This window comes from Eschrichtius robustus, chromosome 3, assembly GCF_028021215.1.
Source record: "Eschrichtius robustus isolate mEscRob2 chromosome 3, mEscRob2.pri, whole genome shotgun sequence".
Taxonomy (NCBI): domain Eukaryota; kingdom Metazoa; phylum Chordata; class Mammalia; order Artiodactyla; family Eschrichtiidae; genus Eschrichtius; species Eschrichtius robustus.
Window position 1 is genome coordinate 112,290,612 of NC_090826.1, and position 25,957 is coordinate 112,316,568.

Here is a 25,957-nt window from a genome sequence, read left to right on the forward strand (position 1 = left end):
AATTTAGTCAAGGTCACAGAATAAGGTCTGGTGGTCACAACTTTACCCCCTGAGTCCTTATTTCTATTATAGTATATCATTCTAAGATTCTCTCTGCTGCCCTATAAGCAATGTTTTCTATGGCATCTCTGTGACATAAGGGTAAATGCCCACATTGGCCAAGATAAATAAACCCATATAGGGCCAGGGTCAGTGTGACCTCCTTTGTCCCATTGTGAAATCTGAGCTGGCTTTGCTGGGCAGTTGAGAGATGAGAGTTTCCCTATTAATACACATATCTACATGCCAATCCTTGGACGCAAAAGCTAAGAATGTGGCATGGGGGAGGAGGTGGGAAAAGTGATAGCAGTCTGGACTTGGAGTCCCCTCCCTTTGTCCAGGTCCTGGGAAAGATAATTAAATTCCTGGATTGGGGGTAAGAAGGTGAGACTTCTACATGTCTTTAAGAAAGAAAGTATATGCCATTACAAGGGTATGCCACCATGTGGCAAAAATGTATGTGGGTATCAATGTCTATGTTCTCCGAATCCACAAGTATGTATATGTCCAAGTGTTTAGTTATTAACATGAAGATCTATGTGTGTAGATTAAACCCGTCCCCCCATTTCTCTATACTCACATCAGCTGCTTTCTTCTCTGCCAGCTCCAGCTTCTCCTGGGCATCCTTCAAAGCTTCAGAATACTTGTCCAGCTCATCCTCTGTCCCTTTCAGCTTCTTCTGCATGGCTGCCAGCTCATCTTCCAGCTATAGAAGCCCCAAGAATCACACACAAAAGACATATATACACAACAGTGCAGTCTCAGACCCTAGGCTCTTGAGCTCTGACAGACCCCTGAGCTCAGCCTCTATGTTATCATCCTCAGAGAGACACACTTTCTCCCTAGTCAGTTTCAGCCAACTGCCCCAGGAATTATGCTATGCCCTTTGCCTGTGACCTTGTAATCTCTGACCCTAAGATGACCAAGCCATGCTGGGTTTTCATTAAGACACTTACTTAGGATGTAGATGTCCGTGACTCCATTTAAGGGAAAAGAGATGCTACATGCCAAGCTCCCACTTTTTCCTCTAGAAATCAGGGTTTTTTCCAAAACATGATCCACTCCCACTTAAATCCAGCAGACACACTGTGGCTCAGAAGGCGCCACCGATTTTCCCAAGGTCACACAGGCAGTCTGAGGTAAATACCCTAGATGTCCCCTGCCTATCCAGTGAGGCTGGGGAAGAAGAGGAGTCCCTCCCACCCAAAGGATGAGCTGGCACCAGTGGTCACTGCCTTTCCCACGAAAACTCTCTTCCATCTCACAGTCTTGTTCACCAGCAGGTGAGAGAGACCAAGGCCAAGGCCTACCTGTTTACTTCTTTCTTCTGCCTGCTTCTGCTCGGCTTCAGCTTGCTCTGCCCGATCCAGAGCATTCTCCTTGTCCAACTTCAGCATCTGCATCTTTTTCTTGATGGCCTCCATCGTGAACAGTGGCTGTTGGGGAGCTCACCTGTGAACACTGGAGGACTGGAGACTAGGGTAAGAAAGAAGGGGCTGCTGGCTGAGTGACTAGTTCCCCAGACTTGAGCCTTTATTTCTGCCCATGGCTCCACCTCTTGTTCCTTATATGGTCTTTCCAGCTCCCTCCGCCCCATCATTGTTCTCAGGGGAACACAGGGTGAGACACTTTGATGGACTGACATCACCAGCAAAGAAAAATTAGGGAACAGCTGAGGCTGATTTTAGACAATGGAAAGTGGGGGGAGGGGAAAGGTTCTCCCTGACCCTGAAACTTTCCACTCACTCTGGGCAGCTCTATGGGTGTTTTAAAAGAGAAGGGAGGGGGAGGGGGAGGACATTGAAATAGAGAAGGGTACTTTGGCAATTCTAGAATGGTAGTTTTCACCCAGAGGCTCCTAGTTGCCCTTCAGCTTCCCCCTTACTCTCACCCAGACTGTGCTGGATGCTAATCAAATTCCACTGGTTGAGTTTTACCTTTTGATTCCTGGTATTCAGGGAGCTTGAGCAACAGTGAAGAGGGGAGGCCACTCATGATCCTTGACAATTCCCCCAGATCCCCAGATCAAATTACTGTGCTATTTTGAGAGTCTCTAATTGGCAGGGAGACATCATTCCTCCCCCTTAAGAGCCACAGGGATGGAGTAAGAGGGTAAGGTTGGGATCTAGAAGGCCATCCCAGAGCTTCAAGCGGGTGGGGCCGGGGGAGAAAAGAGGGGGATGGTCACAGTAATCCAGATAGGGTAATGTCCTCCATTTCTCCATTTCCCCATAGTGGTCTTTAAATAGAACTTTTATAGCGACACAGACCAAGGTCTGTGTTGCTCTCTACTCTTCTCCTCACCCTCTGCTCCCTTCTTAACTCCCCCCACTCATCATCATAATCATCATCATTACCCACTCTATTCCCCTTGGCTTAGTTCCAGGCCATGTTCATTCCACTTGGAGCCTTGCTATTGACAGGTGGCAGTTAATCCCAGACACTGGCACCGTACAATCTGACAATATGCCAGGGAGAGGTGGGCACTGTTCAAGGTGACCAGAGCTAACATGGAAGAATATAAATGGCTCTAATTAGTCATTACGTCAAGGATAGATGGGTAGTATTAATACTAGGCCCCAACAATGGGGTGACTGAAACACCCACCAGCGTAGAGGGCAAAACTGGAGTCCACTCAGGAGAGCTTCCAGTCAATAGAGGTAGATACGCAGATGGACCATCAGCTGACTCTTGAAGGAAAGCAGAAAAACCAAAGACCCCTACTGTTGCACTTAGGGAACGGAATGAGAGAGTCCCAGGGACAGGAAGCAGTGGATAATAAGGTGGGGGGATTGAATAAGGAGGAGAAAAATACAAGGACAGGAGAAGATCAGAGCCATATCCCTTCTAGTATAAGGGAAAGGTATAGGAAGATTTGATACTCAGACTTCAGCTCTCTCCTGCTCCCTCACTAGCCCTCCAGTTCAAGACTGAAATCCACATAGGTTGCAGCGACTGGTCTTCCAAAGGGGTCCTGGAGAGAAGAGGTTCAGTAAAACAGACAGGAGCCCCAGAGCCCCAGAGGTTGAGGTAGGAAAGAGTGTGATGCCAAATTGCCTACTGCTGTAAGAATATGTTTGACATTTAGTTGGTTCCTAATTAAACAACCCAATATCAAACATATCACACAGAAGCAGGCAGGAGAGCTTTGGTGGTCCTCTGCCTTCCTCCCCACTGCAAAGAAAGGACAGAGCAGAGACACCAGGCACCAAGCATGGCTAAATGGAGAGCCATCTCCTTGGGGAGGGGCACTGACCCTTGCTCTTTGCCTCCCAAGGCAGCCAGCTCTTAGTCATCTTCTCTTCGTGCCATCCCTGACTCGGCTCCTCTCCTACTACTGCCTGGCCTTCGCTGGATCACGTTGGCCTAAACCAGGAAGAATATCTGGCAGGGCTCCACATCTGGGCACCTATCCTTCCCCAAAGCTCCAACACGGAGCTTCTCCCCAACATGTCACGGCCCCAGTGCCCAGAGGATCAGCAGTGTCAGCAGCTCCTCATCAACCTTGCCACCTGTTCTCAACTCCCCTCCTGTTACCCCAAGGCTTTGCCAGAGTGGGGGTGGGGACTTGAACAACCTGCTTTCCCTTTCCAACACCCACACAAGGCTGCTGAAGGCCTTTCAGCGGACACCTTCCTGGAACCCGCCTGCTCTTAAGTACGACAGATTAGTAGCCATGAGAAGCTTCCAGAGGCTTGGCTGCTTCTTCCCACCTTCTTGTTCCTTCTCACCTTCTCCCCATGTCCTCCAGGCATCCTCCTTAAAGTCACCCTTGGGTGTCCAGAAGAGAAGAGTGACCTGTCTCACTAGCAGTCTCCAGCCTGGGCTCCAGAGAAGACGTATGGTCTCTCCTGCCTGGCGGAATTAGAAGTAAGACTTCAGGAGATCAAAGGGAGGGAGGAAACCCCCTCTGCCAGGAAACAGCCTGCAGTCCTTGGGACTCTCCTCCTCTTCTGGGACTTTTTACAATGCAAGCTCCTGGGCCGGCTTCTCTCATGGTCTTCCCTCACAGGGATCCAGCCTGGTGCCTGCTTTTCTGGGAGATTTTTCTTCTGAAGAGAATCAGGTCTGTTGAATGTCATGTGGCAGGCAGATTCTTCTCTCTACTGTGGCAGAAAGGAGCCCGAGTTATAGCTACACTGGTGGGGTGGGGGGCTTGGGTGGAAGTGTGGGGTGGGAGGAGGATGCTCTGCTTCAGCCCCCAGGCCTGTTCCATGTGTCCTTGTTCCCATTAGGCTGGACACCTCCACACCCCCTCAACACACGCACACACAAACACATATGCCAACTCGACAGTGCCCTTGAGCTAGATCGATAGCTTGTCCCAAGCCCCAGTCAGTTCCTATTGTGTGGCTCTTGCCTTCCAGGGGAAGACTAACAAATGGGCATACAAGCTCCGAGGTAGGCACCTGTGGTGTTGTCTTATGGGTTTCAATCTGTGTGTAATTTTTACTTTCTTGACCTTCCTTTTTATCCTTAACACCCCCTCCCCCAAGTTCTAGTTCCCTTCTCTGGGAATCTTGATTGTCCTGGAGAACCACAGGCTGGAGGGAGAGAGGCTGGGAAAGGGACTAGCAGGAACTGAAAGGACTTTAGTGTTTGGGGCACTGGGGAAACAGAGGCAGAGACAGGAAACATTGATGTAGGGGAGGAGCAGCTCTCTTAGAAGGAGACTGACAGGACGGCACATCCAGGCCGAAATCTCAGATTGCCTTTGATGAAAGCTTTCTAGCTCTCCTGGAAGTAACTTCTGTGTAGTCATTTCAAGCAAGACTGAGTCCTTCTGAGCCTGAGGAGCTGGGTAAGGCACCAGCCACAGAGGGAAAAGGGGCTGGATGGGTATGATGGGGTGAACTACTCAGCTGATGTGATGAGAGCGGACAGAGTAGGCAGAGAGGATCAGAGGAGATGGGCTCCGTAGGGGGCCGGACTGCCAATACTGGAGCCAGCCTGGCACTGACAAGCCCTGGGGAGAGAGGCCAAGGTCAGGGATCAAGGCACAGGGGGCGGGGCATTCTGTGGGCCCAAATGAACAGAGGAAAGAGGAATAAAAGGGGTTGATGAGAGAGTGTGGTGGGAGGTGGGGGGGCAGCCAGGTAATGGAGAGGAAATAAAAAGAGAAAGACTATCACAGGGCAGGAAAACATCATTATGACTTAGCATTTATTGGATATTATATGCCACTTCTTTGCTAAGTGCTTTAATCTCCACAGTAATCCAGTGAGGTAGGCGTTATCTCCATTTTACATATAAAAAAACCCCTGCGACCCAGAAAGTTAAAGTTACGTGCTCAAGGCCACACAGGCAGTAAGTGACAGCCAGAATTCAAACCCAGCTCTCTCATGTGGAAGGCTGTTCTCGTAACGCCAGGCTATGCTGCCATATATAAGAGGTGGGGGGCGGCTGGGAGATAGATACAAGGGAAGATGAAAGAAGTGAAGGCGAGGTGGACCCGCAGGGAATAGAGGGCGGGGGAACAGGCAGAAGGAATGGGAGACTCAGCCAGGTTTGCGGGTCAAACCCAGGACACGTGTGTGGTTTTTCTCCTATAAAACTCTCATCATACCTGTCATGACTTGGTCAACGCCTGCCTCCCCGACCAGCCTGTGAGCTCCGTGTCTTGTTTGGTGTCACAACACTTGAGTAGTTATTGACTAAAGATAAGACGGCTTGGGAAGCAGGGCTGATGGGGACTGGAGGATGAATGGATATATAGGACAGAAAGACAGGCCTGGGATGGAGAATGACATTTGAGCTGCATAAGGGGGCTGGCCAGGGGGCCAGTAGGGGACCTGTGAAGGGCTTGGTCACAGGGAAATCTCCTAAGAGGGAAGAAGGAGGATACCTACTGCGTGCCAAGCCCTGGGCTTGCTGTCTACATAATCTTATTTAATCCTCATAATGTTCCTCTGAGATGGGTATTATCCCCACTTTCAGAAGAGAAAATTGAGGCTCAGAGAAGTAACTTACACATGGTGACACAATTAAGAGGTGAAGCCAGACTTCGAACGCACACCTGACTCCATAGCGTGTGCTCTTCTCTTTATACCTTGCTGCTTCTCTGTGCTCCGCATCAGCGGGGTGTGTAGGGAAAGGAGGAAGGAGAAGCTCCGAGCTAAGATGAAAAATGCATAGTGAAGGACAGAGGCAGACTTGTGGGAGGGGGGAAAGAAAAGGTGCGAGTTTTGCAGTGCAGACAGAGCCACATGGAGTTGAGGGCAGGAAACCATCAGTGTGGAAAGGATGAGTAACCAGTGAGCATGCAGATGGCAAGGTGAGGGAACAGGGAAAAGTATGATGGCAATTGCATCAGAGAGTGATGGCGTGTTCCTGCACCTGTTACTGGCTGCAGAGTGGGAGTCTCTCTGGCTTGAGATGTCATTTGTATGTAAAGCGGATCTTTATAAGTAAGGTTCTCTATGGCCTATAGATGCAAATGATTAATCAGTACTTTTCAGAATTTTGAATGCATTTAGATTTCACATGCTCTTTCCAGTCCCCCATAAATCCCACCATCCCTTATTCCCTTATAACTGCCAGACTCCTGAAGGCATTTGAGTCTGGAACCCTGTTATTTTGCCGAGGTGGGAATTCAGGCAGAAATCCAGAGGAAAGAGACTTGTCCAAGGTCTCACAATAACTGGCCAAGTCAGAGCCTAAAATCCAGGCCTCCTGACATCAAGCACCATAGTGCCTGTGGATTAATAGCCATATTCAGAGCTATTTGTCCAAGTATACAGAAGATCAGTGGAAGTGAGATCAGAGAGGTGGTGAGCAAAATCCAGAAAGCTCTATTAAGATTATGGCAGCTGTGAATAAGCACTTTTGAAACAGATCAAGATTTAGGGCTGAAAGAATGAGCCAGTAGTCCAGGTTTGAACCTTTAAGAACTAGCTTTATTTGTTAAACCAAATCAGGATTCGCTTCTCACATTGTGCCTCTATCCACCTCCCCTCCCCCCACTTACATCAACACTGCATATGTCACTCTGACCACAAGGCGTCACTCTTGTTTTTACCATCGTTTCATAGATTGTTTCCCCTATAGCACCAGGGGGTTGACAGGGGCCCGAGAGGTGAGAGTTGGAGCACTGTCTTGAGTCCTGGGCACATAACTAGATCCAGGTGAGTTTTGGGAAGGAAGTTGAAGGTGGTGGGGCTCAAGAAATCTAGGTTAGCAGGTATGGTGAGAATGGAAGGACAATGTTTCAAATGCCATTAGAGTCTCTCCACATAAAAAGCTTTGCCTATCTGATTTAGTTCCTGTTGGTACTGCCGATGCTCCTTTTCAAACAGCTGGTGCAGGGCAGCTTGACGGACCTGGTGGGGAGGGGAGAATAGAGTGTCATGTTTGCCCTCTGTTCACCCATCTTTCTCATTCTTTCTCCCTGGTTTCTTTCCCATCACCTGTGTTCTCTTGGATCTGGACTTAGCCGTGACATAAGCTAGGCAGTAGCATAGAGGCTGAACCATTGGAGTGGAAGCCTACCGATTTTTTTTCCCCATGGGTGAAGCTCCAATGTTCAGCAAATATTTGCTGAGAACATACCATGAACCAGAAACTTTTCTAGGCACCTTGGATACAAAGATGGTGACATGACAGCAACTGGGGACTCCAGGGAGAGAGAGAGGTTCCAAGAGGCAGGTGTTAGGCACTAAGAAGCAGTCTTACCAAGGCGAGAGGAGCAAAGACTAGACTGCAGTTTGGGACTCTGCAGCTGGATGCAAAGAATCAATGAAAAGGAGCTTTGGTTTTACGGTTAAAGAGTTGCTGCTCTGGTATAACGGCAGAGACTAAGAGCTTGGGAATCCCAGTGGGCAAAGGCACAGGGCAGTAGGGGATGAAACTTCAGGTCACCCTTGCTAGAACTCACCATCAGTAATTGCTTGTTGGCCAGTGCCAACTCCTGCACCATAGTGTCCTGCATCCTTAGGATGGCATATGGGTTTCTCCTCTGGCTTAATGTCATCTGCCACAGACAGTGAGTGTGTGAATTTTGCCACCTGTCCCAGGCAGAAAGGTAGGGGTTGAATGGGTTAAAGTCAGGAGTGGAGACAAAAACGCCATCAGTGAGGCTGCTTCTTCACCAGAACTTCTGTGCCATCGTGAGAAGACTGCAAACTCCTTGAAAGGATAACTAGAACTGACTTAGAACTTAGTATATTATGTCACTCAATCATCAAAATAACCATGTGTCATAGATATTAATTTTTGCATTATACAGACAAGGAAACTTTAAAGTTCAGGTGAGCTGCCCAAGGTCACTTAATGGCAGACCTGGGTATCAAATCCAATCTAAGGATTAATTCCTTCCATCATACCAGTGATACTCAGTCCTGGCTAGGTCTGAATTAAGGTTTTCTAATATATAAGAGGAATATATGTATGTCTCACACACACACACACACACACACACACACACACACCCTCTGTTAAGAAAATCCTGTTGACATTTTTTTTAAAAATCAAGTATTTTTTACAGATAGCTGAAAAATTAAATTGATACAGAAATACATATTAAACGAAAAGTGAAAGCTTCATTCTTCTGCCCCAGTCCTTCTCAACAAAGTTATCAGTTTCTTATGTATCCTTACAGAAAACTTTTCTATATCAGCAAGTGTTATCTTTTTTTTTTTTTTTTAATTTTTATTATTTATTTTATTTTTTGGCTGCCTTGGGTCTTCATTGCTGCGTGCGGGCTTTCTCTAGTTGCGGCGAGCGGGGGCTACTCTTCGTTGTGGTGTGCAGGCTTCTCATTGTGGTCGCTTCTCTTGTTGTGGAGCACGGGCTCTAGGCGCACGGGCTTCAGTAGTTGTGGCTCGTGGGCTCTAGAGCGCAGGCTCAGTAGTTGTGGTGCACAGGCTTAGTTGCTCCACGGCATGTGGGATCTTCCTGGACCAGGGCTCGAACCCATGTCCCCCACACTGGCAGGTGGATTAGTAACCACTTCGCCACCAGGGAAGTCCCTTAATTTTTTTTAACATGAAATCATATGTTTACATAAGTAGTATTACTTAACAATTTGGACTTTTCATATCAGCACATAGAGATTTGCTTTGTTCTGTTTAAAGGCTGTCTAGTATTTCTGTATCATAATTTAACCAGCTACACGTTGTTTCTAGCTTTTTTATTTTAATAAACAATGCTGTCATGAATACTCGTGTGTGTACATTCTAGTGCTTTTGCAGGTATATCTGTGTAAATTCCTAGAAGTAGAGTTGCCAGTTCAAAGGATATGTGAATTGAAAATTTTGATAGATTTCATAAAAAAGGCTTCATAAAAAAGGCTGCATCAGGGACTTCCCTGGTGGCACAGTTATAAGAATCTGCCTGCCAATGCAGGGGACACGGGTTCGAGCCCTGATCCGGGAAGATCCCACATGCCGTGGAGCAACTAAGCCGGTGTACCACAACTACTGGGCCTGCGCTCTAGAGCCCGTGAGCCACAACTACTGAGCCTGTATGCCACAGGTACTGAAGCCTGTGTGCCTAGAGCCCGTGCACCGCAACGAGAAGCCACCACAATGAGAAGCCCACGCACCGCAATGAAGAGTAGCCCCCACTCACCGCAACTAGAGAAAGCCCGTGCACAGCAACGAAGACCCAACGCAGCCAAAAATAAACAAATAAAATTAAAAGAAAAAAGGCTGCATCAATCTTGATTCCCACTAAAACTATATGCATTCTTGTTACCTCACATCCTTGCTACCTCTGGGTATAACCTATGAAACCTTAAAAAACAGGCTTATCCTATCTAATCCCAGACCATTTTAGAATCTTCCGGGTTAAGACCTGTGTTTTTTAAAAAAGCTCCCCAGGTGATGGAGATATACAGCCTAATCTTTTGAGTTTTCTCATTCATTCATTCAATACATACCTACTGCATACCTACCACATGGTTAGTGCGATGCTGGGCAACAAATACTTGAATTTTCCTTAAAAAGTTAAAAAAGAAAACAACAAAAACTTGCTCCAATTTTCCTTCAGAGAATGGGAAGCAAGGGAGAATAGAAACCATTGCCTATGTAGCCTGAGTGGGCACTAGGAGGCTGATCTCTGCTTGTGAGAACAAGGGGTGCTTCTTGCCCCTCCCATACCTGTTTGCATTCTTGAGGAGCCCCTAACAAGATGGAGATCTCAGAAGCGGCTTAAGGAGGACAGGAGGGTGAAAAGGTCAATCTGAAGGCTAAGGGAAGGGATAGAAGCAGAGATTACCTGTCCACCATCTTCTTAAGTCCCAGGGCCCTTTGAAAACTCTGCAAGAAAAGGGAGTTCTGTTGATCTGCCTTGATCTCCAGTACCTCACTCAGTACCCTATCATAGTGGGAGACACATAGACCTTTTCTTTAGAGACAGGGAGTAGCCAATTTCCTAGGGGAGGTGGGGAGAAAGTCCTACTCCTTTCAGAATAGACCAAAGGTAACATGCAGCGGTTAGTATGCAACAAATATCTGAATACCTACTATGTGCCTGACATAATCTCCCACTCCTGCTACTACCCTTCTGTTACATCTGTCCATTTCTGGTAAATTGATCTGGAAACCTCATCCAGGGAAACACATCCAACCCAGCCCCTTTTCCAACTCTGCATACCTCTTCTACTTTCACCATCCTTTCCACAGACATGTCTTCAAACTTGCTTGATGTAGTCTTAGGAGACTGAGCAGGCTCAACTTTGTTTTCAGTCACCAAGGTTTCAGTAGTCATAGCAACATTTACACCTCCAACAATGAGCCTAGGCCTAGGAGTTGGTCGGTCACCTGGCCTGTTGCCCTGGAGACCTGAAGGGAATCCTGGTTCTCCAGCCTTCTATTAGTGACACAGGCAATTCTATGAGCAAAGACCACGCTCACATTTCAGGATTTCTTCTTTTGTGGTCCCAAGGAGTATCTGTATGGTTCTAGGTCCAGAGAGCATATCACATGCCTGTTTTATTAAAAGACAACTATAAAGGAATGAATCATATGCTTTAGTTTTTAATTGTTCATTTTATTAAATAGTTTATATAAAGTCAGACCAATATATTGGTCTGACCATTCCTTCACACTACCCCACACATGAGGAGGGATGAGATTATGTCAGGTGTCAAAACATTCCCTTTTCAATTTATTCATGACACTATGGAATGAAAGTAGAAGGCAGATCCTTGCACGCCAGGGAAGTTGTGTTAAAGTTTCAACACATCCTGGTTTAAGTGGAGCACCAGGGTAAGTTGTTCCACATACCACTCATGGCCTCACCCAATCTCCCCACCAGTTCCTGTATACCTTTCCCACCAATGAACTCTTAGATGTCTCAAACCCAAGTGGTTCCCATACAACTGTGTTCGAAGGGATAGATACAGAAGACAAGACACCAAGCCCCGTCATCCCAACTCTCACCCTTGGGATTATTTATAGTCTGGAAAAGGACAGATGAACCGTGATTAAAACCAAGTGAGGATTTTTAAGGAAGCTTTAACAGAAATATTAAGAAAAACATCTGAATTCAACTCCAGAGAAAAGTGCTACCAAGGGAAAATAAAGTCTTAACTCATGTTCTGCAACTGGTCGTAAGAGAGGGTGGGAGAATGATCCTCTAGGCATGAACTCTAAGAGCTCTGAACACAACCAGAGCTTCAGCTGATCCAGTCCGGGCTGCTGAGCCAGATGACCTGAGGGCTGCCCGGCAAGCACACTGCAGTCTGTCTGGCTCCATCAACAGTTACAGTTCTTCAGCTCCATCACAGAGTACTCTCCAGTGTGTTATAGTTGTCCTTAAAGCTCTTCAATTCGAGGAAGTGCTTGGCACGTTTACTCTTCTGACTGGAGGGGAGGTATGTCACCTGGATGGTTGTTGGGGAGACTTCAGGAGACTGGGTTAGGTCTTTGGCTGCTGACTGATGTTGTCGCTGAGAGCTCCCACTTCGGGCTTTGACCCTGAAGAATACAAAGAGGGCAGGTCATGGACAGAATGAGGACTAATGGAAGAAAACAATTCAAGGCTTATCCATCCTATATATGCAGCTGTAGCCACAAAAGGTCTCTGTCCTACCTTATAAACTAGTTACTATAGTTACTAAAATCTCATCTGGTAGCTTAGAAACAGCAGAGAAACCAATTTTCCCACTGAGTCCCTGCCTCTGACTCAACCTCTTCTTCATTTCACTGTGCTTAAAGCAAACTTTTAATTCTGCTGATTCACCTAATGTGTGCATGCCATTAATATACTCCCAGTCCCTTGAAACAACTGAATAACAAAAAATAATATTGAAGTTAACTACTAAGTACTTATTAGGACATTAAACCTGGTGCTTTACCAACATGTAATTTACTAACATCCCACTATTCCTATAGGGTGGTATCATCCTCTTTTGCAGGTTAGGAAACCAAGGGTCCATCCAGTAAGTTGCCTGAGGTCACAAAGCTAGTAAGTGACAGAGAGCTGGGATTCAAACCTAAGTTTGTCAGATTTCAGAGCCTTTACTCTTCAATATACTCAATGAAACTTTCTAGAAACTAGAGATCAAAGAGACAATTTTTTTTAAACTGTGGTAAAATACACATAAAATCTACCATCGCAACCATTTTTAAATGTTTACAGTTCAGCAGTGTTAAGTACATTCACATTGTTGTGCAACCAACCTCCAGAATTCTTTCCATCTTGTAAAACAAACTCTCTGCCTATTAAACAACTCCCTATTCTCCCTTTCCTCTAGCCCCTGGCAACCACCACTCTACTTTCTGTCTCTATGAATATGATTACTCCAGATACCTCACATAAGTGGAATCAAACTGTATTTGTCTTTCAAAGAAACTGAAGTTTGAACAGGCCTCCTGCCTGACTTCTAGACCAAATGCTCTTTTCCATCCTTTCCACATGTTCATTTTCATTAGTTTTCTAAGTAGTTTTTACTAGGACCTTTTGTCTTTAGAACAAGGTAGTTTATTTTTAAGAATAGAGAGGACAGGACAGACATACCCCTTATCTTTTGAGAAAGAGCCATAGTCGACACAGCAGAAAACAGATGTATTCTTTTCATGGCTGGTAACTAACTTTTTATTCTAGACTGGCTTTCCCTCTTTACTCTTTCAGTTACACGTATGCATAAACAACATAATGAAGGTTTGTTAGTATGTATTTACAATGTTCCCAGCGAGGGACTTCCCTGGTGGTGCAGTGATTGAGAATCCGCCTGCCAATGCAGAGGACACGAGTTCGATCCCTGGTCTGAGAAGATCCCTCATGCCGTGGAGCAACTAAGCCAGTGCGCCACAACTACTGAGCCTGTACTCCAGAGCCTGCGAGCCACAACTACTGAAGCCCACATGCTCTAGGGCCCGTGCTCCGCAACAAGAGAAGACACTGCTGTGAGAAGCCCGTGCACTGAAACGAAGACCCAACACAGCCAAAAAAGATAATAAATAAATAAAATACATTAACATAAAAAAAAAAAAGAGGAATTGTGATGTGGTCATAACATAAATGGAAAAAAAAAAAAAGTTCCCAGAGAAAAATCATGATGTCTCTTCTATAACACAAGCCCTCAGCAGCTGATTCTTTAGTGATACCTTTTGTTTCAGATAGGGTTACTAATACTTTAAGTGGTAATAAAAATGGTTGGCATTTAATTCTTTTATCGAACCAAGGCACAAAAGGATGACACTGGGGCCCTGAAAAGAAGGCATCTTTGTGTGCTGAAAAACTTTATTTTATTCCCTTTATTGGTGTAATAGGTTATACCAATTCTGACATTTTACTGAGTTGGACAAAAAACAAAAACAAGGAGAAAAAGAGATGCACAATAGGAGAAACTTCCCTTATTAGCTTGTAGAGCAGCATTTGCTTTCCAATGTGAGCAAGCAGCAGCTCTAACAGTCTAGGACCTGACAACTCTTATGTTATCATAGATTTTGTTCACAGTGCTTTTGAAGGTCATCTCACTGTGGGAACAGTCCAGCACTACCTGTATTCTCTAACCAGCTCCCTTTGACATGTTCCCCTCCAAACTCACACTGTGGCCAGCTCACTCAGGGCCTCCTGATAGCGCAGGTACTCACTCTGGCCAAAGACCTGAAGAAAGAGGAAGGGAGAATGAGAATCTCTCAGTCTGGGGCATCCCTTTAGTTCCCTGAAGGAAAAGAGTGGCCATCTGGCTTACCCCTGTCCCATAGCGGGCTGTCTCATAGCCATCCAGCAGGGTATCAATGAGGGCCTTGCGCACACCCTTGAAAGGAGTACTAGTGTTTCGAAGATCTAGCAGGTAGGAGCGGAAATTCTTGCCCATTAAGGAACGGGGATGCCGGCCTTCAGCATGAAATGGGATCTCTATGGAGATAATAGAACAATGATACCCCCTTTCCCATTTGTTTAGTCTTTCTAATTAATTTCCCAAACTTACAAATAGGTCCAATGAGTGAGTTGGGGGGAAATTCTAAGGGAATTCAGAAGACCAGAGATATACAGCTGTGTCTGAGTGGTCATATGGTGGTGGCAATACAACTGTTAAACTATACCAACGACACACAATAGTGTCATTTTCCTATTTACCCATAGTTTAAAATATATATGTTTTGGTAGAGATAGAGCATTTTTGACAATGGTCATATGAAAAAAATGGAAAAAAATTCAAGAGCATTTCTGACAATGGTCATATAGAAAAAAATTCAAGAACCATCTAAATAGGCTTGGTGAAAAAGCAGATGCTGCCTGTCTTTTGTGGGAAAACAAGCAAATTACCACCATCTAGTTCATGAAACTAAAGGTCTAGAAAGAACAAAACAAATCCAGACTCTTTGGAGAAAAATAACTTACATACATCATTTCCTTAGGTAAAATAGTAACCCAGTACTCTCAAAACTAGGAAATTCCTACCAGCCGGAGATGTGCAGAAAGGACAAATTCTAACACATAAAGTGGGTTCCTCCCTCTCTTCCCCAGGTGAGCTTTCAGGATCCGGAACGGCTGCTGAGCAGCCCTTACCAGAGGCACGGATGGCATCCAGAGCTTTCATCCTGTATAGATAGTTGTAGCAATCTGTTAAGAAAGAGACTGGTCTCAGGCATAACCCTCAAAAGATTCTCCAAACTCCAGCAAGCTTATTGTGCCTCCCACATCTGACATATACCCAGTAACAAGGAACCACAGCTGCTGAGTCTGCCAGCAGCTATGTTTATAACTCTGAGAACAAAGGAATTCTGAGTTTGTGAGACCCCTCACTGAAGTATCCTCCAAGAGCATGCCGCATACTTTGATTTCCCTGGGTTTCCAGCTGTAGCAGTCTTGCGTCATCATCTGCAAGGAGCTGAGGTTCATATTTGATATCCTGAACCCTGGATAGTCGGATATCAATCTCCTCTTTTAAGTCCTGTTCATGTGGAGAAAAGAATACAGTCACTTAGCCTGTACTTTGCTTCCCATCAGTCTGGAAATGGGGCAGAGCAGGTGAACAACTAAGACAACAGAAGCAGAGAAAATGCTCATTTGGCTAATGAAATTGCCAGATAAGACTCAAGAATTTAATAAAGAATGGGGTTGGGTTCGCTAAGAACCTCTCCAAACTGCATATCTCTAAGCTAGATCTTTTAACCTGCCAGAATTCCTTCAAGCTCTACACCATTAACATTATTTCTGATTTTCAACTGAAATTTTGGGGGGCGCTGAGTGGCATGCGGGATCTTAGTTCCCCCACCAGAGATCAAACCCGCACCCTCTGCAGTGGAAGCACAGTCTCAACCACTGGACTACCAGGGAAGTTCCCTTGACAGGATTTAGAAGAATCTTGGTTAGGTGTCATAAAGAATTTCCTGAGCTGGGAAAAAATGGACATCAACTGGAGGTCATAATCTACTCTAAAAACCTGTAAGAAGATCTGTATGCGGTTTAGAAGTCTGGGAATTATCCCTACCTGGTGAACCACAGGATTTCTAGAGGCTTTCTTCTAGAGCGCATTTAATTTTTTAAGTAGGTAATTCAAAAAGATACGAAAGGTGTCACCCCCACTTACCCAGAGCAACCACTGTTAACAGTTTCATATTCATCTGTCTTATGAGGGTTGCCAGAGTCCCAGCAATTATTTTTTTGTGACATTTAGGAACTTCTATTGTGAAATATGTCATTCGTAGAATACATTTGACATATATATACACCTTGATTACAAAATTCATTAAGATGCACACCTGTATGCACTATCCAATTTATGAACTGGAATATGACCAATGACTTGGAAGCCTTGTGTGTCCACCCGATTGAATGCAACCTCCAACCTTAACTTCTCAAGTTTTATTTTTCTTTGCTGTTTTATCACATCACCCTGAGGAAGATGTTTAGCTTTGCCTGGTTTTGAACCTTATACAAATGGAAAAAAATACATATATATATATTTTTTGAAAAATACTTTTTGAATTGCTCTGCAACCTATCTTTTAAAGTTTTTGTTTGTTTTTTTAAATTTATTTATTTACTTTTGGCTGTGTTGGGTCTTCGTTTCTGTGCAAGGGCTTTCTCCAGTTGCGGCGAGTGGGGGCCACTCTTCATCGTCTTCATCGTGGTGCGTGGGCCTCTCACTGTCGCGGCCTCTCTTGTTGCGGAGCACAGGCTCCAGACGCGCAGGCTCAGTAGTTGTGGCTCACGGGCCTAGCCGCTCCACGGCACGTGGGATCTTCCTGGACCAGGGCATGAACCCGTGTCCCCTGCATTGGCAGGCGGATTCCTAACCACTGCGCCACCAGGGAAGCCCCTTAAAGTTTTAAATAAACTTTACTGAGGTTTAATTTACACGCAATAAAATACATCCATTTTAAGTGTGTAGTTTGACGTATTTTGACAAATGAATACATCCATTCAACCACCATCCCAATCAAGATACAGAACACTGGACCTCCCTGGTGGTGCAGTGGTTAAGAATCCACCTGCCAATGCAGGGGACGTGGGTTCGAGCCCTGGTCCGGGAAGATCCCACATGCCGCGGAGCAACTAAGCCCGTGCACCACAACTACTGAGCCTGTGCTTTAGAGCCCGCGGGCCACAACTACTGAGCCCACGTGCCACAACTACTGAAGCCCACGCGCCTAGAGCTCGTGCTCTGCAACAAGAAGCCACTGCAATGAGAAGCCCGCGCAACGCAACGCAATGAAGACCCAATGCAGCCAAAAATAAATAAATAAATAAATAAATTTATTAAAAAAACAAAAGATACAGAACACTTTCATCACCCCAAAACGTTCTTCATCCCCCTTTGCAGGCAACCTCCCCTTTCATGCCCCGGGGAACACTGATATGCTATCAATATAGTTCTTCCTGTTCCAGAATTCCATACAAATGGAATGGAATCATACGGTACACATTCTTTTGTGAATGGCTTTCTGGCATTTTTTCACCTGGCACGTTTTTGAGATTCATTCATATTTGTGATTTACTTTTTCCATTCAAAAGTATTTTGGAGATTCACTTGTGTTCATATACTCATCTTCAGTTTATTTTCATTCCTTATAGTATTCCAGAATACTATTATGTTATTATATATCCATTCTCAAATGGACATTTAGAGTAACAGTTTTTTTTAAAAAAAATATTAGAAACAATGCTGTGAGTATTCTTGTACGTGTTTTCTGGTACACATGAACAAAAATTAATTTCTCTATGGTAGGAGTAGAATTGCTGGGCTATGGATTAGGGACATTTGCAATCTTACTAGACAATACCCCAATATTTTCCAAAGCACTTTTACTAATTTGTACTTCCACCAGCAATGGATGAGAATTTAGCCAGAACTTTTTAGAGCAAAAGGAATCTTGATCTCATCTAGTCTGAGGTTGGGGGGTCCTAAATAGTCAAAGGTTTGATTAGCTCATGACATACTGGAAACTAACCCTATATCCTTCTTATGGGAGGCAGCTGGCATTTGGAGAACTGGGAGAATGTGGAAGCACTGTTGAGGTTTTAGCCACAACATCTTCTTTGAGGCTTTCCATGAAATATATCAGCAAAGAACAATGAGAGGAGGGTTACAGTACTAGTTAATGAAAGAACATTGGTCTAGGAGTTGACAGAATTGTGTCCTAGCTCTAGCCCTCCCACCAACCTGCTTTTCACTCAACAATGAATTATTACTATGTGTAGGCCCTGGCTCTACAACAGTGAACATAACTGGCATGGTGTATACATTCTTAGAGCTTAGGGAAGAGAGAGGCATTAAACAAATAAACATAAAAGAATATTTGTAGTAAAATGCTATCTGGAAACAAAGAAGACCTACTTTATAATGGGTCATAAGCATTCCTCTTTGTAGGAAATAGTATTTGAGGTAAGTTCTAAAGATCAAATGAGCTAGCCAAGTGAAAACCAGAGGTAGATCATTCTAGGCCACAGTGACAGCACACATAAAGATAAGAAATTCAACCAGTGTAGCTGGATCCCAGTGATCAGGGGAGAGCCATACAAAAGGAGGTTGGTAAGGACAGCAGGCAACATTTACTCAGAAGTGTAAGGCGGAAGAAGCAGGATGGGGGTGGCAGTTGGGGTATTAAGAGTTCTGTGGGGCATTAGGACATGTTAGGTTTGAGATGCCTATCAGACATCTAATTGGAAATGTTAGGTAGGCAATTGGATACACAAGGATGGAACTCAGGAAGGAGGGATGGGATAGAAATAAAATTTCATCAGTAGATATTTAAAGCCAAGGAAAGGAAAGCAATTACCTAAAGAGAAGTACAGACAGAGACTGCTTGGTTATTCACTTCCTGTTATGTCCTCCAGTAAGCTGCTTCCTTTTCTTAGATTTCAGTTGGTAACATGAATGATAGAACTAGATGATTTATGGGGCCCTTATAAATCTAAAGTTTCGCAATGGCAACCCTTCTCACTGATCTGGGGCTAATTCTAACCACTCTAACCCCATCCTAAAAAAAAAACAAAAAAAAAAACCCAAAACAGAAAACACTGGGTAGTTTAAATTGAACTGGGAAACATCATACCATAGAGTTGGGAATTTTCATCCAAGTCCTTCATTCTGCAGATGCAGAAACTGAAGTCCCTGGATAAGCTACTTGCTGTGCCACGGCAGTGAGCAGGTGAGCCAAGACCCAAGATGACCTTTATTGCTCAATATACTAATATACACATGGGTAACTGGACAAGGAAATACGGGAATTAAGTCATTTCTAAAGGCAAAGGAAATCTCATTCTGGGCCCTAATGGATCTGGAGAACCAGGCCTATCTCATGCCTTAAGGACCTACCTTGGGGGCATTGTGTCCCACAGGGACATGAGGTCCCCTTCGGGATTTCATTGCAAAGCGCATGATTTGCCTCTTCACAAAAATAAATAGCAGTACAAACACCTGTCCAAAAGATATGAGAAGTAAAGAACCTTGAATTAAAAAGTTAGACAAAAAAAAGGCATGCCTTCATTTCAAATCCCTCAATTCGGGCTCTAACGAATGTTTCGGGGTATAAGTTGGGACAAAGCAAGGCCGTCAGCGATGGCGTGGACATAGATAAGCCTGTAGCGTAGAGGCTTGGGGGTCTTAATCCTAGGGTTTAGGGGGAGGGTTCTCGGCCAGGGGCGGGGCGGTCGGTGACTTATGCTCCCAGGTACTCCTGGGATAGGAGTCAAAGCCCAGAAACAGCGCAGGTGAGTGGGTGGAGAATGAGGACCGGGAACTGCTCAAGAGGAGGGTCTCTACTGGGTCAGAGGCGACAGCAGGAAATGGGGTGGGGGAATCTCCTCACCAGGCTCCCGTAGGCCATCACCAGCACGACATTCACGCCGGACAGCCAGTTACTGCCGGACGCCATGGCCTCCCCACCCCGCGCAGAACCGCTCCGGTTTACCCCGCTGCCCTGCCTCGTCAGCCCGGGCTGCGCCGAGGCAACGGCGCCTGGGTTCCCTGAAGCGCCCCGGCCATTTCCTTACGGGGAAAGACCAAGGCTGACCGGGCCTGAAAACATGGCGGACGGGGGGGCGGGGGCTAGGAAAGAAGAACGACGCCTTCCCGCTTCCCCTCAGCACGTGACTCAGGCACGCAATGACAACCGGGACCGACGAGTGCGGAGACGCGGAACTACGCCAGTAAGAGGAAACGGAGGCTGTCCGCGCGTCACGTGGTGGAGGCGGGGCCGCTGCGGAGGAGGCGGGGCGGACGCGCGGAGCCGGAATGAGGTGTCTCGTGGCGAGGCGGCACGCGCACGCTTGCGTGCGCGTCCTTTTTCGCGTCACGTGTTGGGGGACGCAGGAAGGCAAGTGGGAGGGGAAGGCGCGAGAGCGAGCGCAAGAGGGAAAAGGAGGGAGGGGGTGGGGAGGAGGGAACCTTATATCACGTGACAGGGGCGGCGCGGCCCGGGGTGTCAGTGTGGAGGAGACTGAGGTAAAGTTGGGAGCGCAGCGGCGTTGGCGGCGGCGTCGGTGGCGGCGGCAGCGCGGCGGGGCCGGGTATTGTCCGCGGCCCCTTTAAATCCACGATCCCCCTTTTACCCTCCCTTCTTTCTCCCCTACCCCCGCCGTATCCCCCTCCCTCGGTAGGCCCCCCCGCACCGTGTGTTCCCCACTGTACACCCCCCCTCCTAGTCTTGCGAGCCCTGCCCCCCCCACCCCCGAGTCGGCCGCTGGAGGTTTTGTTTATGGTTGGGTTCGCGGCCTAGTGGGCCGCGCCAGAGCCGGGGCCTCGATTTGGGAGCGTGGCCGGGGCGGGGCTTGGGGCAGCCGGAGCGGGGGGGCCATGCGGCTAGAGCCTGAGAGGGGGGAGAGCGAGAAGGAGCGCGAGCGAGCGAGGCCTGGGCCCCGCCTGAGGTAGGGCCCTCTCTCTACCCTGGCCGGTGCCTGTGGAGAAGACGAGAGGGCCTCCTCCCTTTCCAACCCTCTGCGGGCCTCCTCTGATCCGGATCCGGCCTGGTTTGGGGGTGGCGGGGTGGGGGGGGAGGGAGGGCGATGGGGTGGAGCTGCCCCAAACTCCCCCATGTGGCCCTCAGTTTGGAGTGCGGAGGATTAATTTGTTCCGGGTGGGAGGTAAGGAGGCGATTGGCCCCGGGAGCTCCCGATGTGGCGCTGAGCGGGGTGAGCCTCCCATCCTCCACGCGTGGGCTTGCGTCCCCTTTCCGTTTCCAGCCTCTTTGTCAGCTCCTCTTATTACCTTTCCTTCTTGCTCACCGCTCCAGCTCTTGGAATATATTTTTTTGCTGCTGTCTTTAGTCTCCTGTCTTCCATGCTGTAGTTCTGGGTACCCCAAACAATTAATGATGTTATTTGGGAAGCTGGGCCTGAAAGCCCCCATAGGGTATATATTACGCCTAAGGGACGTCATTAGAGCAGTGGGGTATGTGTTCTCTCTTCTTATAATGGGACAGGAATTCCAAATTTCTTCGACCCTTCACCTTGTGGACAGTCCTTAAATTGCTTTGCAAACTGATGTCACAAACAGGAGGCCGCTCCTTTTCCACCGTTCTTGAAATGTAGCCATCTCTGGTGTAGGATGTTGTGGAAAGAAAAACACCACAGTAACAGGCATTTTTTTTGTTATTGTTATCCTTTTTGCCTTTGATTGTCCCTGATTATTAGATGGATAAATCCTATTTGTCTTCTCCCCAACCACTTCCACCACCCATATTCTGCTTTGAGAATGAATGTCTGATGTGACTTGCTGGGATGTGATGAGGGTCAGTGACAACCTGAAATACAGGAGAAGTAAAACGTTTTGGCTGTGTATGGGTTGTTAAAACTGCTTTGAGATCCTACAACCATTGTCCTTAAAGATTAGACTATCCCAGTGATTATTTCCGTTGTGAATGGGAAGTCGGGAAGTGTTGCTGGCATGTAAACTAATGATGAAAGGCCTTAAAATGTACTGTTTGGATTTTGATTTTTGAAGCCCCTTGTTGCCAAATGTGTCCTAACTGGGAAGTACTCTTTTTTAAATTAGATTCAAGTTGATGGGGAAGGGGATGCAGGGATCATTTCCACAGAGCATCTAGGGGAATTAGTTGCTCTGTTAGAAGTAGCAAGCCTTACCCACCCCCGTCCAGCTTCAGAGTTTCTGAATTGTTTCTCACATTAGATTGTAAGCTCCCTGAGGGCAGCAACCAAGTCATATTGCTTTTGTATTTTCTAAAGTATTGGACACATAGTAGATACTCAATAAATACTTGTTATTTATTTTTTTCTGTAAAATTTCTCTGGCTATTTTTTTAAGTAGCTGGTTTTCAGAAAACAGTCAAGGGCACTCTTGTGTTGAAACCTGTATTTGTTCCTGCACTATTCCCTTGGTCTCCAATACTTGTCATCTACTTCCCTTAAATATTTTTATGTTTTAAGAAAGAGTACTTAACAAGATTCCTCATCTCCACTGTGATAACTCTGGGTATGTGTCTCTGCTTGCTACTAAAAGGCTACTAATTCTGTGCCCTCCAGTGATCCATCCCAGATCACTTATTTTTGATCTTTTGGTCAGTGTTGTTACTACCTAGGTGGTAGAATTTTCTTAGTCACACGTTTCAAAGCATTTGTAAGAGAGAAATGGAAGTTAATAGTAAGAGTGATTAGGAGGATTTTTTTTCCCCCTTTCCTGAGTAATTGGCTTTCAAAATGACTTTTTAATGTTTTTACATTGATTGGTACTGTACATGCAGTTGTCCATACAGGTAGTCATGAAATTCATATCCACAGTGTAACTCATGCTCACAAGTTGAAATCACATGATGAGTAGAAAGCAATCAATATTTGTAAGTTACAGGAGAGGCTACTCCCATGTTAGAATATTCATCTTAGAGTCAATTATAATAAAGCCGAATAGTTTTCCTCTAGGTTTTTTCTTTCTTTTTTTTTTTCTCTTTGATTTGAATCCAGGCGTACTTGGTTGAATAACACTTGTTTATTGTAAATTAAGTGTTGGAACTTGACAATAATGGCAGCCTGGGAAAATGGACTACAGTGTATCAAATAATCCTGTACTACCTATACATATTTACAGGCCTTTTTGTGCACATTTGTGTAGGGAGAAGAGGTAATGGTTAAAAATTAGCCATGAACTTTCCTTAAAAATATTTTGGTGATAGGGAATGTAAAACTCAATTCTTAATGACTGCATCAAACGACAAAGACCTATGTAACATATTGACCCAACTGGGTGAAGAATTTATCCACAGGGAAGTTGGCTTTGTGACCCAAGAAACAAGTGAAATTCCCTCTCCTAATATTAATCCTTGCATATTTCTTTAGAAGCCCAGCCTACCTGTCCTTCAAATCCAGCAATGTCTTCTGGGCAGCTTAAAATTACCCTATATGAAGTTTCATTAATGAAAAAAAATTAAATATAGAGCAGAAAAGTATAAACTTGTCCTCTTTGGCAGGGAATAAAACAATGCAATGTAACCTTATTTTGAGCACTCCATCATATGATGAATGTTTTCTTTGTTTACTAAATGCAACAGCTGAGATTGCATTATAAAACAAAGTATGAATGAAGGCAACTTAAATTCAGTAGAATCTTTGCTTGTTAGAAGTGTTATTAACAAAACTGATCTGGTTTTGGGAAAGCCCTGTGTGTTCCATGTCTCTTTAAAGACTCAACAAAGTCATCTTGCTGGCAATAATGTCTCAAGTTTAAAATGACTTCCCAGAAGCACTTTCTTCCAAATAAAACTCTGTGCTAGATGCTTTTGGTTTGGGACAAATTTGGGATTCTCTATATATTAAGGTGAGTGGTGGAGGGTAATTGTAATTCTGGTTTCTTGGAACTGCGGACTTAGGAAACCAACAGAAGCAGCCACAAAAGCAGCGTGTTAGAATTATTATCCAAGGAACTGAGATTCTGGGCAAAGTCACTGGGGCTGATACGTGCCTTGCTGAAAGGTGTGGGAGCCCCCACACCATACTGAGAGATAGAAACTTGAGGGAGGAAGAAAGAGGCTAGACTTGAGCTTGTCCTTTCCCAAATGATGGAGGACACATGCAACTTACGTTTAAAAGGTTGTAAGGCAGGTAAAGCTGTTTTCAAAGGTAGGTTGAGTACAGCATTTTAAATTGTTTTTATTTGGAGTATAGACTAATCTCCTTCCTGGAAGGCTTTTGTTTCCAGGCTTTGCTGATTATCTTTCCTTCTGTCAAAGGGACTTTGGGTATTTTCACCTATTGGAAGACTTGATTATTAACATTGTTTTGCTTACTATCAAGATAGCAAAACTTCACAAAGGCTGCTTATAGGAGACTGTAACCAAATCGTGCTCATAACTTTAAAACAAACCATCACTTAACACATGTTTTATATATTTCTTGTTTTACAAAAATGGATTAATAGTCACAGTTCCCTAAGGAATTTATCATACTGGAAATCTGTCTCAAGAACAGGTGAATGTTGGTTTGTCTCTTTAAAGAAATGAAAGTGGTGAAGGTGCTGATGAAAGAGAGGTTGAAAACATTTTGCCCACATTTAACATCTAAACTTTTTTTTTTTCTTAAATCTTTCAGTATTCTACCTTGTAAATACTGTTATTTGTATATACTGTAAATGATGACGTCGGTGGGCACTAACCGAGCCCGGGGAAACTGGGAACCACCTCAAAACCAAAATCAGACACAGCACAAGCAGCGGCCCCAGGTAAAGAACCCAAGGGATATGGATCCATGGGGTAGCCTTACTGGTTGATACTGGTTTCCATCTAGTGCAGCATCATTCTGTGCTTTGGATTATTAGTTTGGGTTCTTTATTCTTATTTTCTAATCCATGCCTCTTTTCACTTGGGGCCTGATAGCTGTTAATGACATGCTGTGATGCAATGTGCTTAATCTACTGCACTATGAGGCTTGGAAGGAATGGGTCCTGTGCTTTGTATCTCTAAGATAGCACTTTCCTTCATTCATCTGGGTTGTTTTAGCAATACGTTTCTTATTTCCTAGACCGTGCACTTTGACATCCCTCTAGCCAATCTGTCTTTTTAAAAAAAATTTTTTTTAAATTTATTTATGTTATTTATTTATTTTTGGCTGCATTGCATCTTCCTTGCTGCACATGGGGCCTACTCTTCGCTGCGGTGCACGGGCTTCTCATTGCGGTGGCTTCTCTTGTTGCAGAGCATGGACTCTACGCACGTGGGCTCAGTAGTTGTGGCGCACAGGCTTAGCTGCTCCGCGGCATGTGGGATCTTCCTGGACCAGGGCTCGAACCCGTGTCCCCTGCATTAGCAGGCGGATTCTTAACCACTGAGCCACCAGGGAAGCCCTCAATCTTTGTCTTGCCACCTTCTTCCTTTCCTTTGCTCTTCTTTTCCCTAACTTGTCTTTTGTTTTCCTCTCTGGTCTCATTGAGGTCTAATCTGATTTTTCCTTTCCCATGAGGAGTTAGCATCTTTAGTATGTTCCTTCAAGATTAACAAATGAGACACTCTAGAGTATTGCTCAGTTTTAAAGAGTAAATTAACCTCCTTGGCACCTGGGTGCTGAGGTTTATGAGTTCTCTCTTTTTTCTTTTTTTTTAAGTTGGATTTAGATATGATCTTTTTTTTTTTTTTTTAATAACCAGTCTGGTATTTGTTGGCACCTAATATGAATGAATTAATTTGTATTTGGTTATGGTCAGTTAAATTGAATATGTAAGACTAGAACTTTCCTCTTACTCATTTTTCTTTCACTTCTTTTTCCAGGTGAATTTCTAGCAGAATTTTAGTACTTAATCTCAGTTGGGGCTAAAATTTCTGACGTCTTATAAACATACACTGGATACTTGGAAGATATGCTGAGTGTATCCTCAGACTAAACCTTAATGATATTCTCATCCCTAAGGAATAAGAGGGTGGCATTGGTCATTGCAGAATCAGGAACAGGGTTTACACATGACTTTGCAAATAAATGAAATTGAATTAAGGCACAGATGTTTCAAAGTGGTGCTGTGACCCCAAAGTGAAAGTCTCTTTAGCTGTGAACATAGGTGAAAAAGCTCCCTGCTTTTTTAGAGA

At 45.1% G+C, this 25,957-nt stretch overlaps 3 protein-coding genes across 19 annotated transcripts in view; 1 reads left to right on the forward strand and 2 right to left on the reverse strand.

The window, feature by feature from the left end:
* Positions 1-7,256: 7,256 nt before the first annotated feature.
* On the reverse strand, positions 7,257-10,665 carry CFAP141 (cilia and flagella associated protein 141). Its single transcript, XM_068538223.1, has 4 exons — positions 10,633-10,665; positions 10,255-10,295; positions 7,913-8,042; positions 7,257-7,358 (listed from the first exon to the last, which is right to left on the reverse strand). The coding sequence occupies exons 1-4, from the start codon at positions 10,663-10,665 to the stop codon at positions 7,257-7,259; spliced, it is 306 nt and encodes a 101-aa protein (XP_068394324.1).
* A 342-nt stretch (positions 10,666-11,007) lies between these two features.
* Positions 11,008-19,988, reverse strand: C3H1orf43 (chromosome 3 C1orf43 homolog). Of its 3 annotated transcripts, none has more exons than XM_068540899.1 (7): positions 19,748-19,986; positions 19,255-19,356; positions 15,268-15,385; positions 15,001-15,054; positions 14,180-14,346; positions 14,033-14,091; positions 11,008-11,957 (listed from the first exon to the last, which is right to left on the reverse strand). In XM_068540899.1, exons 1-7 carry the CDS (start codon positions 19,811-19,813, stop codon positions 11,762-11,764), a joined length of 762 nt encoding a protein of 253 aa, XP_068397000.1. In that variant the 5' UTR covers positions 19,814-19,986; the 3' UTR covers positions 11,008-11,761. The 3 variants fall into 3 exon arrangements, with proteins under 3 accessions (XP_068397000.1, XP_068397001.1, XP_068397002.1); XM_068540901.1 differs by having other exon boundaries at positions 11,876-11,957; positions 13,985-14,091; positions 19,748-19,988; XM_068540900.1 differs by lacking the exon at positions 19,255-19,356 and having other exon boundaries at positions 19,748-19,987.
* A 375-nt stretch (positions 19,989-20,363) lies between these two features.
* UBAP2L (ubiquitin associated protein 2 like) overlaps positions 20,364-25,957 on the forward strand; it is a 44,707-nt gene continuing 39,113 nt past the window's right edge. For all 15 annotated transcript variants that reach the window (XM_068540885.1, XM_068540891.1, XM_068540890.1 and 12 more), the window contains exons 1-2: positions 20,364-20,447; positions 24,474-24,603. In XM_068540885.1, coding sequence (XP_068396986.1) covers positions 24,514-24,603 — 90 coding nt within the window. In that variant the 5' untranslated portion in view covers positions 20,364-20,447; positions 24,474-24,513. The remainder of the gene's footprint in view (positions 20,448-24,473; positions 24,604-25,957) is intronic.

What these genes read in the sequence shown, in the direction of transcription:
- CFAP141 (XM_068538223.1), bottom strand. Translation starts at nt 10,665, where the DNA reads ATGTCTGTGGAAAGGATGGTGAAAGTAGAAGAG. An exon ending in CTTAAGAAGATGGTGGACAG is followed by an intron (nt 8,043 to 10,254) that starts GTAATCTCTGCT and finishes TGCCTGGGACAG; the next exon opens with GTGGCAAAATTCACACACTC. An exon ending in CCAACAAGCAATTACTGATG is followed by an intron (nt 7,359 to 7,912) that starts GTGAGTTCTAGC and finishes CCTCCCCACCAG; the next exon opens with GTCCGTCAAGCTGCCCTGCA.
- C3H1orf43 (XM_068540899.1), bottom strand. Translation starts at nt 19,813, where the DNA reads ATGGCGTCCGGCAGTAACTGGCTGTCCGGCGTGAATGTCGTGCTGGTG. An exon ending in TGATGGCCTACGGGAGCCTG is followed by an intron (nt 19,357 to 19,747) that starts GTGAGGAGATTC and finishes TCTTTTGGACAG; the next exon opens with GTGTTTGTACTGCTATTTAT. An exon ending in CAGCCCGCTATGGGACAGGG is followed by an intron (nt 14,092 to 14,179) that starts GTAAGCCAGATG and finishes CTCTTTCTTCAG; the next exon opens with GTCTTTGGCCAGAGTGAGTA.